Below are 18,110 nucleotides of genomic sequence, written 5' to 3' on the forward strand. Positions count from 1 at the left end.
TACAGGGGAGAATGCCCCTACCTATGAAGATCTGAAGAAGGAATAGGACAGCAGGATCTCCTGAGGTGCATTATCCCCTGGGTCTGGAATGTGACTGGGTGCACAACCATGCCCTCCACTTTGGAGAGTATTTATGATGTACTTTATAAATTATATTGTATTATATTATATTATATTATATTATATTATATTATATTATATTATATTATATTATATTATATTTATTGTATTATATTAATAGAAGTCAATATCAATATTTCCAGTTCATAGCATGTAATGGATACCCACACCACAGCTCCCCATTTTCCACTGCAATACCTCTGGAGCCAGGAAATCACCAGCAATCCTCCCTCTGGCTGCATTGCTGGACAGATGCTGTGCTGCTTGTGGAGGGGTGAGGCCTGGCCCATTAATCTGTCCTCAGAGAGGCTGGCAGCTGGATTAGTGCTTCAGATGCTCTTAACATCTGCAGCTGCAGGACAGCCCCAAATTCCTCAGCTGGAAGCCGGAGGTAGCAGCAAGGCTGGTAAGAGCTCTTTTCTGGGGGGTTGGGGATTGAATTGCTGCTGCCAGGTAGATGGATGAGGGAGATTTTATAGCAGATTTTGTGGGAAAGATGGTGGTGGTTCTATTATCGTGGCACTTCCAATCCTGTCATGCAGTGCCTTGGCTGTGGGTGTGATTCCCAAGGGTAAGAGGGTGTTGTTGGCTGTGTAGAGGGAACGAGGCAAAGGAGCCTTGCAGGGGGGATGGAAAGACCCTGTGGAGGAGCCACAGTGAAAATGTGTCAGCCCTGAAGGCCTCAAAGCTTCAGTTTCTTGCGTTTGGAGGTGAGGGTGGCCATGGGAAATGGGAGGTACCAGAACTTGGGGGTAAACACAAGATGCTGCCAGACCAGAGGCAGAGAGAGGGAAGGTGCTGCTGAGGACTTTTGTGGTTACTGTGGTTTATCTCATAGAATGGTTTGGGTTGGAAGGGACCTTTAGGACCCCCTCATTCCAACCCCCACCACCCCCATGTCCCCCGTGACCCCAAAGCCAGTCTTGTCCCTGCAGCTCTTCTTACCTGAGCTGAGCTTTGTTACCCCTTTGCTCTGACTGCTTTTTTCCTGCACCAACTCTGTTTTCTTCATCACAGGGGTTTATAAGCCCTTTATTTGCGGGGACCAGCAGCGCAGGGGATGAGAAGAGCCTCCTGAGCAGCCATGGAGGGGTTACAGCTGCGGGTAAGGATGCCCTCATGCACCTCCCACTATCCTCCAGAGTGCCTGGCAGAGAAGGTGGAAGAAATCCCAGCTCCATCTCCGTCCTGTGAGCCTGGAGCTGGGAATGACTCCCTTGTATGTCACTGTGGGAGAACTCCAGGAGGCTGGTCAGCATTAAGCCCAGAGAGTGCCTGAGCTCCCGGCTTAGCTCTCCATGTGCCCTCCCCTTGAGCTGCTCCCAGGCTGGCTGGAAGCACTCGGGGACTGGCCCTCTCCTGCTTAATCGCCTCCTGTTCAGATGTCAGGAGGAGATGAAGCTGCTATAAATAGATGGTGAAGCCCTCCTGGTTTCAGCTGTGATTCACACACATGGCACAGAAGCATTAGGAAGAATTAACATCCAATCTCTCAGGCACTTTCCTGTGCAAATGCCATGCTGTCTCTGTCACTTAAGCTCCTTTCCCAGGGGAGATCAGCAGCACTCTCAGGAGGGCCTGGATGGGCCAAATGGATGGGGAAACCCAGAGCAGGAGTCCTGGGAAGATAAACCTGGAGCAGGACTCGTGGGGAGAGAAAGGCAGCTGCTCCAGCCAGTGCCAGAGCAGCAGCTGCCCGTGACACAGAGCTGCCTTTGGGAGATGCCCAGGGCTCCTGCTCCCCCCTGCCCGGGGCTGAGGCTGCCCAGGATGGGGCTGTTGAAGTGCCCACACGCCTGGACGAAGGACAACAGCCTTTGGGACTGAGGCAGCTCCTGGAGGTGGTACGTGAGGGGCTGGGGGTCTTTCTGGCTCTCCCTAATCCCTGCTGAGCTGTGCCTTGACTGAGCAACCCTGGTGGGGCAGGACAGTGACCTGGGTGGTCCATTGGGAATCCCCAGTTTTTCTCCCCATGCTAATTTTTCAAAGCTCAGGGGGAAAAAAATGTATCCTACTGCTAGGCTGTCCCCTTGGGAAGCCGTGTGCACGCATTCCTGCAAGTGTTTGCATTCATTTGCATGTGTTTAAGAGCTCAGTGTCCCCCTCCCCCTGCCTTGCTGTGTCTGTGCTGCGAGCAGTGGCAGTCACAGAGACTAGTCAGAGGGAAACCAGAGGAAGGTGAGACCAGACAGGTCCTGGAGTGGGAATTGTGATGAGGGTTTATAGACATCTATCCATCTGCTTGCCTGACAGTCTCCCAGGTGCAGGGAAAAAGTGGTATTTTCCCTGAAAAGTAGTTTGGAGGGTAGAGCATCTCCTTGGGTGGAGGAGTATTTCTCACATGTATCTGGTGTCCCATCAATAAGGGAGAGATTCATATCTCTGGTCCATGGTATTGCCAGGGTTTTTTTGCATTCCCACCAGATCACAGGGCAGAGAAGGAAAAAAAGCCTTTCAGAGTGCTCATGATCCACAAGAAGTAAAGGAGAGTTTGGACTAAAAGATGAGCTCAAAGTCGGTATCTTTGTGTCCTCAGTTAGTTGCCCAGGGAGTCTGGAGTCCATGAGATGAGGGATATACCACAAAATAGTCTTCTCACCTTGTTCTTTGGCACTCAGGAAGCAGGGCTTCTCAGTGAAGCAAGGAAAGAGGCAGAAGAATGGTCACAGGAGCTGAAAATTGGTGGAGGAGTCAATGTTATTAAGATGGGACTAAATGCAAGAAAGTCACCCATGAGCACTCCAGGGCAGAGGGCCCTGTCCCACTCCTTGCTGCAGGAAAACATCCTTGAACACTCGCTGAGCCACAGTGTGAGGGGATTAAAGAGATCTCAGCACAGGCTTTTCCTTGGGTGATGGAATCTCCTGCCCGCTAAGGCCCTGAAGGAGGGTGATATATCCAAACAAAAATGGGATTGGTGTGAGGATGGAATTCCCCTATTTAGAAACAAGTCACAGGCTGGAATAGGGGCCTGGAGCGCTCAGGCAGGCTCAGGAGTGAGTGGGTCTGAAGGCATCTGCACAGTCTTATGTCATCCTTGAATTTAAATTATGTTATGGAAGAACCTGACATAAGCTGCTTTCAGAAATTCCTATAGAATGTCTGACCAGGCTAACGGTTTTCAGGAAAAATTATTATATATTTCTGTTATTATGCAGAAAGTGGAACTGCATCTCAGAGTTGCAGTGAAGGCTGGAAAACCCAGCTGGATCCACAGAATCATGTGCGAGTCTGGGAGAAGCTCTGCACATTCCCTGGCTGTGAGTGACAAGGCTCAGTTGGTTTGCAGAAGCTTTTGCATGAGCTACCCTGTATCTCAAAAACAGGGGGGAAAAAAGGCTGTGTGGAAATCTAAAGGGAATATTTCAATCTGTCTATCCTACAAGTGAGTCCAGACAACCTGAAACAGCATAGGAATGTGGAGCATATTGGATGCAAATGGCAGGCCATATGTTTTATAACATTAATTGCCAAACTTTCAAAAGCACCCTCCTGACCTCCTGCAGGCAGTGAAGGAGCACAGCTCAGGCTCAGGCACCTCCTCATTTGTCATCTGTTCCTTGTTTTTCTTCAACATTGATCTGGTTCTCTCACCAACCTGGATGGTCTCCAGTGTTGTGAGAGCTGCACACACTCAAATATCAGGCAGTTTTCCAAAACATGGCATCTGTAAATGCCAAGCTTGCAGATGGTACGTGATAGAATGGGATTTACAGGCACAACAGAGAAGGGTAAGGGCAGCACGGAGTGAAAAATTCCATCATTCATCTAGAAAAGCTGGATCTGCTCAGATGGTCTGGCTGGTGGCTGCCATGAACAGATGCTGGACTCTGGAAAAAGGAGCTGGAAAGATATCCAGGAATAAGTCATGGTGATTGAGAAGGGAGGAAGTGAGAGCTGTAACTGAGACTCCTGCCAGGCTGGGATGATGAGCTTCACCTGCAGGGAGGGGAGAAGGCAAAAGGAGTGGTTGGTGTTCCACAAGAACCAGCAAGGGGAGGAGAGTTAATGGCTCACAGAGCTCACTGAAAGCCAGGAAGTAATTTCTAGTTCCAGTTACCCCAACCTGGGCTGGTCTGCCCTGCCCTGGTGCAGCAATGGTACTGAAATGATCCCAGAATAGTTCGGGATGAAGAGACCTTAAAGCTCATGCCATTCCACCCCCTGCCACGGGCAGGGACACTTCCACCAGACCAGGTGAGTCCTGTCCCTGCAGCAGCTTTGTTCTCCAGCACAGGGGCCTCTCTCCCAGCTGACACACTAGGTGTTTTCTCTCTCTCCTAGCCCATTCCTTTTCCATTCCCAGCAGGCACCCTGCAGCCGGAGCTTCCTCAAGCTCACTGCCATGGAGGTGAAGTGGATCCATGTCTTGGTTGTCTTCCTCCTCCTGCTGTCCATGGCCATGACTGGCTGCTTCCTGTGGCAGTACAGCCTCCCCAAGGTGGAGCCCAGTGAGTAGGGGGTTTAACCTTGGTCATGGTGTGGGCACAGAGATTTGGAGACTAATAAAAGCTTCCTTCCTAAAGAGCACTTCCCCAAACACAGATTTCCCCAGAGTGCAATTGAGAAAAGCCACAGAGGAGGTGAAGGCTGGGTTGATGGAGGTACCATGTCACTCTGCGGTGTCCAAAGAAGCTCCATCACTCCTGGCCTAGATTTGGATAACTGCTAAGGAGGCATTTTATTTTACATTTTTTATCTTTTATTTTTCCTGTTGTTTCTACAGTTAGTTACTCCAGTTTAGAAACAGGTTTTTTTATACCTTACCATCTGCTTCAGGGTTTGCTCTCTTTCCTGTTCCCCAAGTCTTTGTTCTGGCTTAAACCCCCTGGTTCACACTAGAATTCATGGAATCAAACAATCATAGAATTGTTTGATTTGGATGGGCCTTAAAGCCCATTCTGTTCCACCTCTGCCATGGGCAGGGACACCTTCCACTATCCCAGCTTGCTCCAAGCCCTGTCCAGCCTGGCCTTGGACACATCCAGGGATGGGGCAGCCACAGGTGCTCTGGGTACCCCATGCCAGGGCCTCAGCATTCCCCCTCACAGCCAGGAATTCCTTCCCAATATCCCATCCATCCCTGCCCTCTGGCAGTGGGAAGCCATCCCCCCTTGTCCTGTCACTCCATCCCTTGTCCCAGATCCTTCTCCTGCTCTCCTGGAGCCCCTTTAGGGCCTGGGAGGGACTCTAAAGTCTCCCTGGAGCCTTCTCTCTCCAGGAGAACACTCCAGCTCTCCCAGCCTGGCTCCAGAGGGGCTCAGGCCCATGGAGCATCTCCCTGGCCTCCTCTGTTGATTATAGGAAACTCCAACAATCCACTCAAGGCACTGCACACACGAGGATTAAATATACACAGTGTCAATGGATCAGAGTTTTAAGTAGCTGAAAGGTGGCATAAAATCCATTATGAAGGTGCTAGAAGTATTTCAGAGACCAAGGGGTGAAAAGATTTCAAACCACACATTTTTATCTCAGAGTACCAGACTGCCTGTAGGCTGTGTGTGTCCATCCCTGTCCATGTCCAAGATTTCCTACTGCCATTTCTCTCCTCATTCCTATTTCTGATGCTTCACATTCACCTGGTAAGCAAGAAGATGGCATTTTGTCCCCAGCTGACAGAGCAGGGTATTTATGAACACCTTGGAATCAGCTAGGAAAATAGTGCCTCCAAGTAAGGGAGTTACCATCTCTCTCAAAGTTTAAAGATCTTTGCTGGCCACAAAAATGTAAGCTGTCTGTGGGATGTGGAGGATGCAGCTGATTCAGGAGACAACTAATGGAGTGGGTGTGGGGCCTACCCAGTGTTGTTACTGCTGGATTTCAGATGGCCCTCACAGGTCACTCCTGGTCCCATTTCTGAGGTTATGATACAGGGATGACTCTTTGCCACTGCTGTCCTGAACCCCAGCTCGGACTTTCCTTTAGACATGGGCAGGCCCTTCCAGGGGGCTAAACCCACTGCCAGGTACCCCAGAGTCTTCTGCAGCCCCAGTTCTTTACTCTTCCAGGTTGCAGTTTGTTGAAGTACATCCTGTGCCATCCCATGTTGGAATAAGCAATAACAGGGCACAGTGCCCCTGCCAGCCCTGTTTTACATCAGACAGAAACAATTCAGCATTGTCCCTTCCCCATGCAGAAGTATCCCATAGGCCAACGCAAGCAAGAAAGCTCATGGTGGCTGCTGGGTGAGGTTCAAGCTTGCCCATGTGTCTGTTGAGGTCACCTGTGTCACCCTAAACTGTTTTGCAGATCCATCTGTGATGGAGGTGAGGTCAGAAGCTGTGCAGATGTGTCCCCGCTATCCTGAGCCAGTCCCACTGGACCACCCCCTCCCCATCCTGAAGGAAGCACTGGAGAAGGTCTGTGGGGAGGAGGGAGCAGAGGGACACGCCAGTCTTGGCTGCTCTTCTCCAGGGGTACAGGGGAGATGGTGGATTTTGCCACTGAACATCCTGGAGAAGGAGGTGGGGAATTGAGGAGGGGGAGAACACACAAACCTAGAAATGGATGTGTGAACTCCTTCAGTGAGCAGTTCTCATGCCCAGAGGGTGAGCTGGGATAGTCAAACATCATCACTTGTCCATCAGAAGGTATGGTGAGATTCCACCAGCAAAAAAATAATGGCTCTTTGCATCTGGTGCACTGTTAGGCAGCCCTGAGGTCCTGGAGAGTACCTGGCTCAGGTGCTCTCTAGTTCAAATTCATCAGCCAGGGCCAAATTTTCTTTCTTTGCTGGCTTTCCCCACACCCCTGCTTAAAAATTAAAATATATGCTTGTATATAACTCCAGAGAAGGGAGTGGAGAGGAAAGGAAGGAGAAAGGGGAAGGGGAAAGGGAAAGGGAAGGGGATGAAAGTATCTTTCCGTCTGGAAGAAGGTGTGATACACTGTCATGATATTCTCAGTATGAGATGGATCTGACATTTTAGCACTGCCTGAACTTCAGGCAGGCTCCATGAGCTCTGAGGAAATACTGCAGCATTGCTCTGACTGTCTGGACCATAAGAATAATCATACTCTGACAGGACATTCCCTATTTTTAGCCCCTATCATGTGCTCTCTCATTTGTCTCCTTCTCACAAGTAGAGGACAATCAGCACTGTAAACAAACCATATTCAACGTCCAAGTGAATCGGGAATTTATACAGTGAAAAAATTATGTTTTCTGTTGTATTTTATGTTAGTTCTCTAATAATCCCTCCTATTTTATTTGCCTTTTTATCTGAGCAAATGTTTCATTAGGAACATCCACCACAGCCCTGAGGTCCTGCTGCTGCGAGCTCAGGACCAGGTTTGGGCAGTTTCCCTGCACACACATGGCTTTATCCACATGGAATTTCAATTCCCATCACTTCACATCCACTTTTATGAAGTGTCTGCCTGTCTGCAGGTCAGACAGGTCTAAAGGTCAGACTGTGAGAAAAGGAGGACCATGATTGTTGAATCTTAGACTGACATGGGTTAGAAGAGACCTCAAAGCTCACCCAGTGCCACCCCTGCCATGGGCAGGGACAGCTTCTACTGTCCCAGCTGCTCCAAGGCCCATCCAGCCTGGCCTTGGACACTGACAGAGATCCAGGGGCAGCCACAGCTTCTCTGGGCACTCTGTGCCAGGGCCTGCCCACCCTCATGGGGAAGGATTCCTTCCCATCTAACCCTGCTCTCTGGCAGTGGGAAGCCAGTCCCCCTCATCCTGGCACTCCATCCCTTGTCCAAAGTCCCTTTTCATGGTCTCCATGAGACCAGCCCCTTCTCAGGAGGTTCTGGGGCACCAGATGTACACATCTACAGATGTACCAGGTAGGCCACTGGTCCATGGGGAGGGAGGGCAAAGGATCCTGACAGAAGAGCTGGACACAAGCTGGATGTTTCCACTTGTTGCTCTCAGTGCACCTCCCCTGGCCATTCAGTGAAGAGATCCCAAGGACATGACTCAGTTTGGCTTTTCTTGCCTCAAATGCTGGGTCTGGAAGTGCATTTCTTATGTCTTAACCATGGTGTGCAAAACAAAGCCTGTGCTTGAAAATGCAAATGATATGTGCAAGATGATGGCATTGCTTTGAAAAAGTCCCAAAAGGGCAAGATTGAGGAATTCTGCTTGCAGGAGGTGGGTGCAGAGCTGATGAGGAGTTCTGTACAGCTCAGTGAAGAGTTCTGCACAGCCCTGGCACAACAGGGAGCCAGGAGCAATCACAGCCCTTCAGCTGCTCAGAGCTGTTTCTCAGGTTGTGGTTTAAACAGAAGCCTGTGGGAAATAGTAAAGGAAAAAAGATTTCTAGAAAACTGGGAAAAGTAGACTTTAGAAACAGAAAGAACAGAAAACTTACAGTTAAGTTGTAGTTGTAAAGTCTGAAAGTATAAAAAGTTAAAATTGTATAGCAAGCAAGGACATTAAACAATAGCTTGAATCTTATGTTTGGTTAAGATAGACCTTAAGAATGTTGGAAAATATGTTTAGCAAGAGAGTAGAAGGTTTTAAGCTTAGTGATGGAGTACTGTGTATTGTTAATAGAAAGAAGACAAGCAAGCATTGTGTGAAGTAGGTGTACTTTTAGTAATTGGCTAAAACAATTGTCTGTAAGATTTAGCCATATGCTATTGGCTAGAAAGTTTTTTAAATGTTCTATAACAAAGAAATCTTTGGTTGTTGCTGGCTGTATGTGAGCTTTGCCATCTTCCTATTGTCTCAACCACGTAATGAGGCTGATGCTGCAAAGAAAGCTCAAGGAACATATCCCAGCAGTCCCATCCCATTTGTGAAGGAAAGAGAAAAAATAATCACACCAACACAGAGCCCAAGCTCCAGAGTTTTTCATGGGATGGGAAGTGTCATGGGACATCTGAAAACTCTTTTTCTCATGTGTCTTTGACCCTGAAATACCAGTGCAAAGAACAGATGTGCAGAATACAAATTAAAAAACAAGAAATTGCAATTATTACATGTTCATATTTGGTTTTAATCATAAATATTTCAAGCATAAGCACCACATTCATCTACACAGTGGATATGTAGACTGAAAAAGGACACAGGATAATTCAACAGAAGCAATTTTAGAAGAAACAGATAAACAGGTAAAATACTTTTTTCCCAAAACACCGTTCATAGGATCACTCTTGAGTGCTTGGGAGTAATGAGGGTGGATGATCTGAGCCTTCTATTGCTTGGTACAGACTGGATACATTGTAAGACCCTTCTTTTGGGAGTTCATGGTTTCTCTTCCTCCCCAGGTGGATCAGATGCTGCGGCAGAAGATGCACAGCTCCGGCCTCCCAGCCATGTCGGCCATCGCCATCTACAACGACACCGTGCTCTGGACGGGCAACTTCGGGAAGAAGAACGCCTCTGACCCTGCCTCAGGGGTGCCCAACGAGTACACCATCTACAGGTGAGACACCTGGCACAGCTGGGACTGCCAGGAAAGGGCAACACACCTATGGGGAGCTGGTACCTGCAATAAGGACGCCGTCACGAACTGCAGGTCTGTGCAGGAAACTCTGCTGGCTTATGCTGGAACTTTGTGAGACAAAGTGAATTCCCAGATTGTTACATGCTGGTGGCTTGCTGAGTTACTTTGGATTTATTTATGTATTTTTTCATTTAATTCTGACAACATTTTAAATTGGAATAGCAATGACCCTAAAGAACCTGAAAACACTGGAACTTTATGAGACAAAGCGAATCCCCAGATTGTTACATGCTGGTGGATTGCTGAGTTCCTTTGGATTTATTTATGTATTTTTTTCATTTAATTCGGACAACATTTTAAATTGGAATAGCAATGACCCTAAAGAACCTGAAAACATACTGTTCCTTACACAGGAGTGGTTTCATGTGAAGGACACAAGCCTGAAGACCAAGAGTTGGCACAGATTTGGAGAGCAGAGAGGAGACAGTGCCACAGGATTTAAAAAATAATAATAAATGTCAGTTAAGGGAAAACGGATGTTTGGGATGTATATCTGCAGAACATATAAAGCAGACCCATAAGTTTATTTATTTTTCCAGTGAAGTCAAATTCATATTGGAATATCTGCAGAACACGTAAAGACCCATAGGTTTATTTATTTTTCCAGTGAAGTCAAATTCATACTGGCTGTTATTTTTTAGGTTAAGACAGAATAAAGCTCTTAATGTGTGCTAAAAACCAAAAACCAAGACAAAGGAAATACTTCCTTCTTCTAAAGATCAATTTTCAGTGAATTGTAACTGTGTTATCTAAGAAACATGGGCTGCACTCTGACTATAAAATTTTGTCCTCAGAATTAACAATTTTGGACAGTTTCAGCAGCTGTGATTATCTGCTTCTTCCCCATCTGTCAAATGGTAAAATAACCTTGTGCTATTTTTCTTCCAGAACCATTGAATAATTTGGGTTGGAAGGGACATTCAAGGTCTGGTTCCAACCCCCTGCCACAGGGCAGGAGTCAGGGCCACGTCCCTGGGTGGGCTCGAACCACCAACCTTTCGGTTAACAGCCGAACGCGCTGACCGATTGCGCCACAGAGACGGCCTGGACAGGCACAAAAACTGTGGGAATCTGGTATTTAGGGACAGTCTGGTAGTGCTGGGTAAATGGCCCAACTCAATGATCTGAAAGGTCTTTTCCCACCTAAACGATTCTGTGATTTTAACCCTAAAATTCCAATAAACTACGTGAGAGTGTATTTACTCACCAGTAATTTACAATTTATGTAATTTTATGAATGCCAAGTGAATAGAAAGATATCAGCAGCCCACTGCACTGCTAGAGACATTCAGAAGTTGTGTTGTAGTCTATGAAGATTCAGATTTAATGATATTAATTCAAACTTCCTACCTGTGTTTTAGCCATTCCCTCTGGAATGAGCAAAGGTGTCACATGTAAAATCATGGTGATCTCTTCTTTCGTCTTGATTCATGGGCTCCTTAATGCTAAATTTCTCCAAATGTTTCTTCCCTAACAGAATCGCCAGTGTCTCCAAGATCTTCCCCACCATTATGTTGTACAAGATGTGGGAGGAAGGAAAAGTCACATCCCTTGATGACCCACTGGAGCGTTATGTCCAGAACTTTGTTATTAAGAACCCTCTGGGCAGGTTCAAGGACTCAGCTTATGTAATCCTGTGTTTTAGCCATTCCCTCTGGAATGAGCAAAGGTGTCACATGTAAAATCATGGTGATCTCTTCTTTCGTCTTGATTCATGGGCTCCTTAATGCTAAATTTCTCCAAATGTTTCTTCCCTAACAGAATCGCCAGTGTCTCCAAGATCTTCCCCACCATTATGTTGTACAAGATGTGGGAGGAAGGAAAAGTCACATCCCTTGATGACCCACTGGAGCGTTATGTCCAGAACTTTGTTATTAAGAACCCTCTGGGCAGGTTCAAGGACTCAGAGCAGAGATACACAGCGGATGGCCTGGTGTTTCTGGAAAAAGGCTCGATGCCCCTGAAGCCATCCCTGGTCACCCTGCGCAGAATGGCCAGCCAGCTCTCAGGTGAGACAGCTCCCTCAGTGTCCCTGGGCCCCTCTGCCCTGGACAGACACCTCAGAGGGAGCAGACCATATTCCAGGAATTAAAAAAAATGCTGCTGGGAGGCTGTTTCCCAGTCTGGACTCTGCACTGTGCATTTCCCAGGCAGGGCTCTTGCAAGTAGGGTGTCAGCAGCTTTATGGAGTGCCCCAAGGGAACTCTTGTCCAGGATACCTGCCAGGAAAGGGGCTGAGATGAGGGAGTTTTTCCCCTGCAAGGTGAACACAGATTCCTCTCAGATGTGAACACAGATTCCTTTCTGCTCACTCACTACCATGACCTGAAATCAGGTTCCAATTGCACAACAGTATTTTGTACTCCAGCCCCGAGCACTCTCATTTTTCTGAGATGTAGAGTTGAGGGTCAAATCTCTTTGCTTTGAATAGAAAGACCTTGATTGCTGAGCTAAATTTAGCTGTCAGTGTGTGGTTCCTGATCCGGGATTCCTGAGCTATTAATAGCTTGGCATTTGCTGTCAGAGAAGTGTTAATCTGCTGCTACCTTCAGAATTGGGGAACTCATACATCAAGGGAGAAGGAGCACACAAGACTAAGAACTTTACCCTTTCTCTGAAACAAAGCTGCTAATACTTAACTGACGGATTACAAAATGTAATGGCCAAAGAGACTGTGCTGATATCACGTGTGGTATTTTGGTCAATCTCTGTAACACTTGCATTTTTCAAGATTGGAATAAATGCCCTAAATTAGGACCTAAAATCAAAATAGCATGTCTGCAACTTGCAGGACCTCAGGATGGGGTACAGCACCATCTGAAGAAAGCCAATATGAAAATGAGGGCTCCCCAAAATGGAATGATACTGAAACCTGGAAAGAAGCAGATAAACAACCCAAAGTGGCCACATCCCTGCCCAGCCCCTCTCCCTGCAGACAAGGTGTGGCTCCATCCAGCCTGGTGTGGTGTGCAGGGGCACCAATTCTGCCTGGTCCCCTCTGATTCTCATGAGCACCTGAGGTTGCTCTGACTGCTCCTGTCACCCAGGGAGGTGTGACGTGTACCCCAGAAATGTTGTAAGGAGCATTAGTCAAAAGAGTGCCTGGTCATGGCATAATTGCTTGTACTGTGCAGCCCTTCCATTGCTTCCATCACTGTGTTAGATTTGTGCCCCTGCTCAGCTCCTTTTATGCTGCTATGTATTTTTGGATTTTAGAATGTGGCCCAAATTTCCCAGAGCACCCCTAGAGGACACACCAACCCTTGGACCCTGACAATTCAGCAGAAGGAGATGTACAGTTTCAAAATCCCAACTGCAAATCAAAGGAATGTTCCAGTTCCACTTTCCGTTTGCCGTGTGTCAAACCCCGAAAAGGAATAAGTTCTGCTTAGCACTGGGATCAAAGCCACTGCATGACACATTGTAAAGTGGGTTTCATCTCAATTCTTCCAGTGGAAACTGATCTGTAATAGATCCTCATTATCTGGTCTCTCCATTGCATATTACAGAAGTAACTCCAAAGGTTTTTCTCCTCAGCACCCGATGGGCCCATTGCTGGAGGGAAGCTCCAGCTTGTTAAGACTGTGATTTTCCAGTCCACACGAATGACAGGAGGGGATGCGATTGTAAATTATTAACAACGTGCTTGTCACTTCAATTAGCAGCCCATGAGGTAGAAATCAATGACTCTGGATTATATTATGCTCTGGTTTATCATTTCCAATGAACCTCAAGGAGACACTGCTCTGCTGTCACAGAGCTGGTGAAATCTCCCACTGCTCCAACATTTTCTTTGCTGCCACTGGGGCAGGTACACCATGAAGGAGCCCATTGTCCACTGGAAGATGCCAGTGCATCTCTTATCTGGTCATGCAGCTGCACAAATAACCCCAGAGCAGGGACAGAACAGTGCCCTCACTCCAGCTCAAATGCCAAGTTCAGGCCAGCTGAGGAAAACAAGTATTGCTGCCACAAAAGAATGGAGCCTCATTCAGCCTTGCCAGGGTGCAGGACAAGAGGAAAAGGCCTCAAGTTGCACCAAAGGATGCTTAGAGCACATATTAGAAACAAAATTTTCAGAGGAAGGGTTGTAAAGCATTAGCAAAGATTGCTCAGGAAATTAGTGGGGTCACCATTCCGGGAGGCATTAAAAAAATGAGAGAAGTAGCACTTGGGAACATGGGTTAGTGGTGGACAGACAGTGCTGGGTTAATGGTTGGATTCCATGATCCTGGAGGGCTTTTCCATCCTTAGTGAATCCATGACTAAGACACGGTCACTGAGCACACGATTGTGAGTAATTTTTCTGTCAAAATCATACATTTCCCAATTTCCTCCCAAACATCCACATCAAAACAAGTTGCAAATGGCAGCAAGGATTCCATTCCAAAAGTGATCCAAGTTCTGGCCTAGGCAAGCCATAGATCCTGTGCAGAGGAGCTGGGGTGATTAAAAAAGTACTGAGCAAAAAATTTTAGGGAATCCATGTTCAGTGAGAAATGACAAGTGAAAAGAACTTGATATTTTTTGCATTTAGAAACCCTGAATAATTAAAAGTGGAAAGAACCTTGTTTTTTTCTATATTCAGAAACCCTGAATAAATGTTGCTAAAGATGAGGGGGGAGATAAAAATACTTTAGGCCAAGCCTGGACTTGTCCAGAGAAGTTTAGGCTGTCTGTGGTGAAGTGTAAAGAATGAAATCCTGTTAAAGGGAGCTGTTATACACATTTGTAGTCAAGGGGATGCAGTCACATGGAAATACAGGGATTTCCCAACACCCCATTTGCTCCTCTCTTCCAAACCACACTTGGGGATCCAGGATAATTTCCATCATTCCTTGAGGTGTTTTCACTGAGATGCAGCAGCCCAGAGTTGACATTGGGGTTGGACCTATGTAAGCCAGAGTCAGGAGTCCATGACTTGATGCCACGTCCTGCAGCCCAGCAGGAGCAGGCCCTTGTGCTCCCAGAGCTCTCGTGTCCATCACTGCTGCTTCCATGTTGCTGTTGAATCTCGCCTTTGTTCTGTCTTCACCAGAGCCATCATTCCATGATTTCTCTCTTCCCCATGGCTCAGGTCTGCCCAGGAGGCTGCGATCCACCAGCCTGCTCTGGAAGGGCAACACACAGGACGCGCTCGCGCTGCTCAAAGACGACGTCCTGGTGGCCGACCCAGGAACCAGGTCAGACACATTCCTTTAGGAGCTTCTGGTCTGGATGTGTTCTCCACCCTCAGCCCCATCCCCAGCCTGCATGACTGGTGGGTAAAGGCAGCCATTCCCAAAGGGAGGGAATCAGCCAACTCCCCACACACTTGGCAGAGGCTGGGAAAAAGGGACTGTTGGAGGTCTCAGGGTTTGGTTTAGTATTTTAAGCCCAGATGAGCCAAATTAAACTGCTATAGTTCACTTTATGAGCCTTAAATGATGCAGGTTTTCAAAAATAGAAAGGGACTTTAATTTAAATGGTTTAAATCATCACAGGTTTCTGTTAAAATCATGCCTGTGGTGAGCTGTGTGTCTCTAAATTATCAAAAAGGTCTATGAATGCTTGTTTCAATTCCTGTATCCTGTTAAAAGTCTGTACCTGGGTTGCAAACACACAAAAATATCATGGGTTCATAGAATCCCAGACTGATTTGGGTTGGAAGGGACCTTAAAGATCATTTCTGCCATGGGCAGGGACATCTTCCACTGTCCCAGGTTGCTCCAAGCCTTGTCCATCCTGGCCTTGGACACTTCCTCACAGGCTTCAACAGGATCCAATGGACAACAGATGAGGGAAAGGATTCAAACTAAATGGGAAGAAACTTTCTAAGACTGCAAAATCATTTGGTAATTAATTACAGCCTGAAATAATTTATGCAGGATGGCTGAGGATCTACCACTCACTTGTGTTAGTTCTGTCCCATGTCATGTAGGAGGCTACAACAGATATTCCTTAAAGGATTTTAGAATTTAATACCACCTTCTTCTTTGGTATTTTTATTGTTATTGTAACTTATCTCCATTGGTATCTTTATTATTCCCATGAAGATAAATAAGGACATCCCCTCACATTCTCTAACACCTTATTAATTGATATGTTGACAGTTTTCACTCTCTCTCCTTGTCCCTGGTTATGCTTCCCAGCTAACAGATCATTCTTCCCAAAGGAAGTTCCCATTCACTGATACAGATGTTTTAACATATTTTTCTATGTTGAAATTCAGCTCCATTTCAGATGCAAGCTTTTACATACAGAATGTTATTGTTCTTAGGGTCAGAATATATATGCTCACCATGCTTTTATTCAACTAAATGAGCTGGAAAAGGTTGAAGTGGTGCCAAATTTATGATCTAAATAGGTCTCAATGAGATGCGTGGCTTCACACAATTAAAAAAACCAACAGGCTTGAAAATTTAATGAATTTTGAAAATGTATTTTTAAAAAATGCCCCTTCATGTTTTCATGCCATTAAACTTCATTCAGTTCTGAAGACTTAAATCACTTGATGGTTATTAAAGACTGGAGTACTCAAGTTTCTTTAATGATTCCACATTGCTGGATGCTGCTTTGTGGGCTTTTAAGTGCTCTTTAAGTGCTTTTACCATCTTATGGTAGCTTAGGTATCTAAGTGATTATCCCATGGCAAATCCCCAAAGAGGTTTACCCAGGATTTTGAGACCTTTAAGGTGAGCACCTGGAACTCTCCACGCTGCTCTTAAAAAGAATGGATGGTGAACAATTATAAACAGCAAGTCAGGTTATGCAGATATAGAGAAGTTGTTTCTTTTCCATCTCCAGCTCTCTGTACATCAGGGTTGAACAGCTCTGCTGATGTTCACATAAAACATTTCTGTTTCTTGATTCAACAACAAATCATGGCAACAACATGCAGCTTTTCTCTGTCTCCCGTTCATCTGCCATTCCATAAAATGTGAATTTTTCCCTAAAGAAGAGAGACCCAGCCACTGATTTTGCATACCACTGATGAACAGCTGATCCAAATATATTCCTCTTCCTTCCAGATGCCACTACAGCAACCTGGCCTTCTCCCTGATGGCCCACGTGCTGGCTGACCACGCAGCTGACGGGCAGTACCAGCGCTGGATCTCGGAGAACATCCTGGACCGCCTGGGCATGGAGGACACGGGCTTCGACATCACGGCGCCCATCCGCTCCCAGATGGCCGTGGGCTTCTACGGCAGCCAGCAGCCAGCCCCGCTCTACGACCTGGGCTGGTACCGGCCCTCTGGCCAGATGTACTCCACGGCTGCCGACCTGGCCAAGCTGGCCATGGTCTTCCTGGGCACTTACCACCGCCGGCTGCTCGAGCCCGACACGGTGAAGACGATGCTGACACCTCTGTTCAAGTGCTCTGTGGAATACTTTGCTAACAAGACAGGCACACCCTGGGAGATTAACGAGCAGCTGGGATATGATGTCATCAGGAAGGATGGGGACCTTGATGGTTACTCAGCAACATTCTCTCTCATCCCCAAGCTCCGCCTGAGCTTCATTGTGCTGATGGCAGGGCCCAGACCACAGGGTGGGGACATTGTGTCTCAGACATACGAGTATCTCATCCCTGCCATGGAGACAGCGTTCAGAGAGGCCGACAAAAGCTTGGTTCCTCCTCCAAACCCAATTCCTTATGTTGGCTACTACACCTATTCCAACCTGACTTTCTATGAGATCAAAGTTGGAATTGGTGGGGTGCTGCTCATGCAGCAGTTTGGGCCTCATGTGGAAGAGCTGATCCCTGAAAAGTATCGGACAATCAAGCTCCACCACCTGGAAGATCGCGTTTTCCAAGTAGTTTTTGACAAGGAGTTCCCATGTGTTCTGCACCTGGGCTCTGCCTCCATCTCACTGGAGACACAGAACGGGCAGCTCTTTAACTTCTACCCCTTCGACCGCAAGGGTTTGTCCCCTGGCTTTGACGCCCCGGGGCTGAACACCTACAACGTGGTGCGTGTCCTGCGCAAGCCCGTGTTCTACAGCTAAACATTCCACGCTCTTCCCTCCACTCCTGGGAGCTGGCTCCAGATCTGTGTCTTACCAGACTCTCCTGCCTGTGTGGCATTGTGGATGCCATTCCAAAGGGAAGGATGGAGGCAAAGGACTCTTTTGCCAAACAAATCCTTCCCACTTTTAAGATGACTTTAATGACTTGTCGTTGGCCCCCAGCAGTGCACAACAGGCCAGCTGGCACCTGGACACACCTGCAGGAAAAAGAAGTGGGAATGTGCTGGAGGGATGTGTTTGGATGCCATAAAAACAAAGCCAGACACTAAAGTGTCCACTCTTATATTGTCTATTTGAAGACTACTGTGGTGATCAACTGCTATCATCAAAGGGCTGAGAATTCCCTGGGTCTCTCAGAAAATGTCTCTTCATCAGTCCAAGGATTTTTCCAGGGCTTTTCAAGAGCCTGTCTATCACAAAAAAAAATCCCTTACTTGGGTTTGCCAAAAGCATTATGTGCTAAACAATGGCACCGATGTGACACCAGGCCCTGCTTGGAATCCCTGGGAA

General features: G+C 47.0%; 1 protein-coding gene and 1 non-coding gene across 2 annotated transcripts; one reads left to right on the plus strand and one right to left on the minus strand.

Annotated features, from left to right (window-relative positions):
* The first annotated feature begins 1,904 nt into the window (after positions 1-1,904).
* LACTBL1 (lactamase beta like 1) lies at positions 1,905-17,579 on the plus strand. Its single transcript, XM_039702342.1, has 7 exons — positions 1,905-1,964; positions 4,430-4,571; positions 6,373-6,482; positions 9,352-9,509; positions 11,352-11,599; positions 14,668-14,773; positions 16,601-17,579. Exons 2-7 carry the CDS (start codon positions 4,466-4,468, stop codon positions 17,577-17,579), a joined length of 1,707 nt encoding a protein of 568 aa, XP_039558276.1. The 5' UTR covers positions 1,905-1,964; positions 4,430-4,465.
* Positions 10,558-10,631, minus strand: TRNAN-GUU. Its single transcript has one exon. It is a non-coding gene; the product is annotated as a tRNA-Asn (tRNA).
* Positions 17,580-18,110: the final 531 nt, after the last annotated feature.

This window comes from Passer montanus, unplaced genomic scaffold (assembly GCF_014805655.1).
Source record: "Passer montanus isolate IOZ18808 unplaced genomic scaffold, ASM1480565v1 scaffold155, whole genome shotgun sequence".
Classification (NCBI taxonomy): domain Eukaryota; kingdom Metazoa; phylum Chordata; class Aves; order Passeriformes; family Passeridae; genus Passer; species Passer montanus.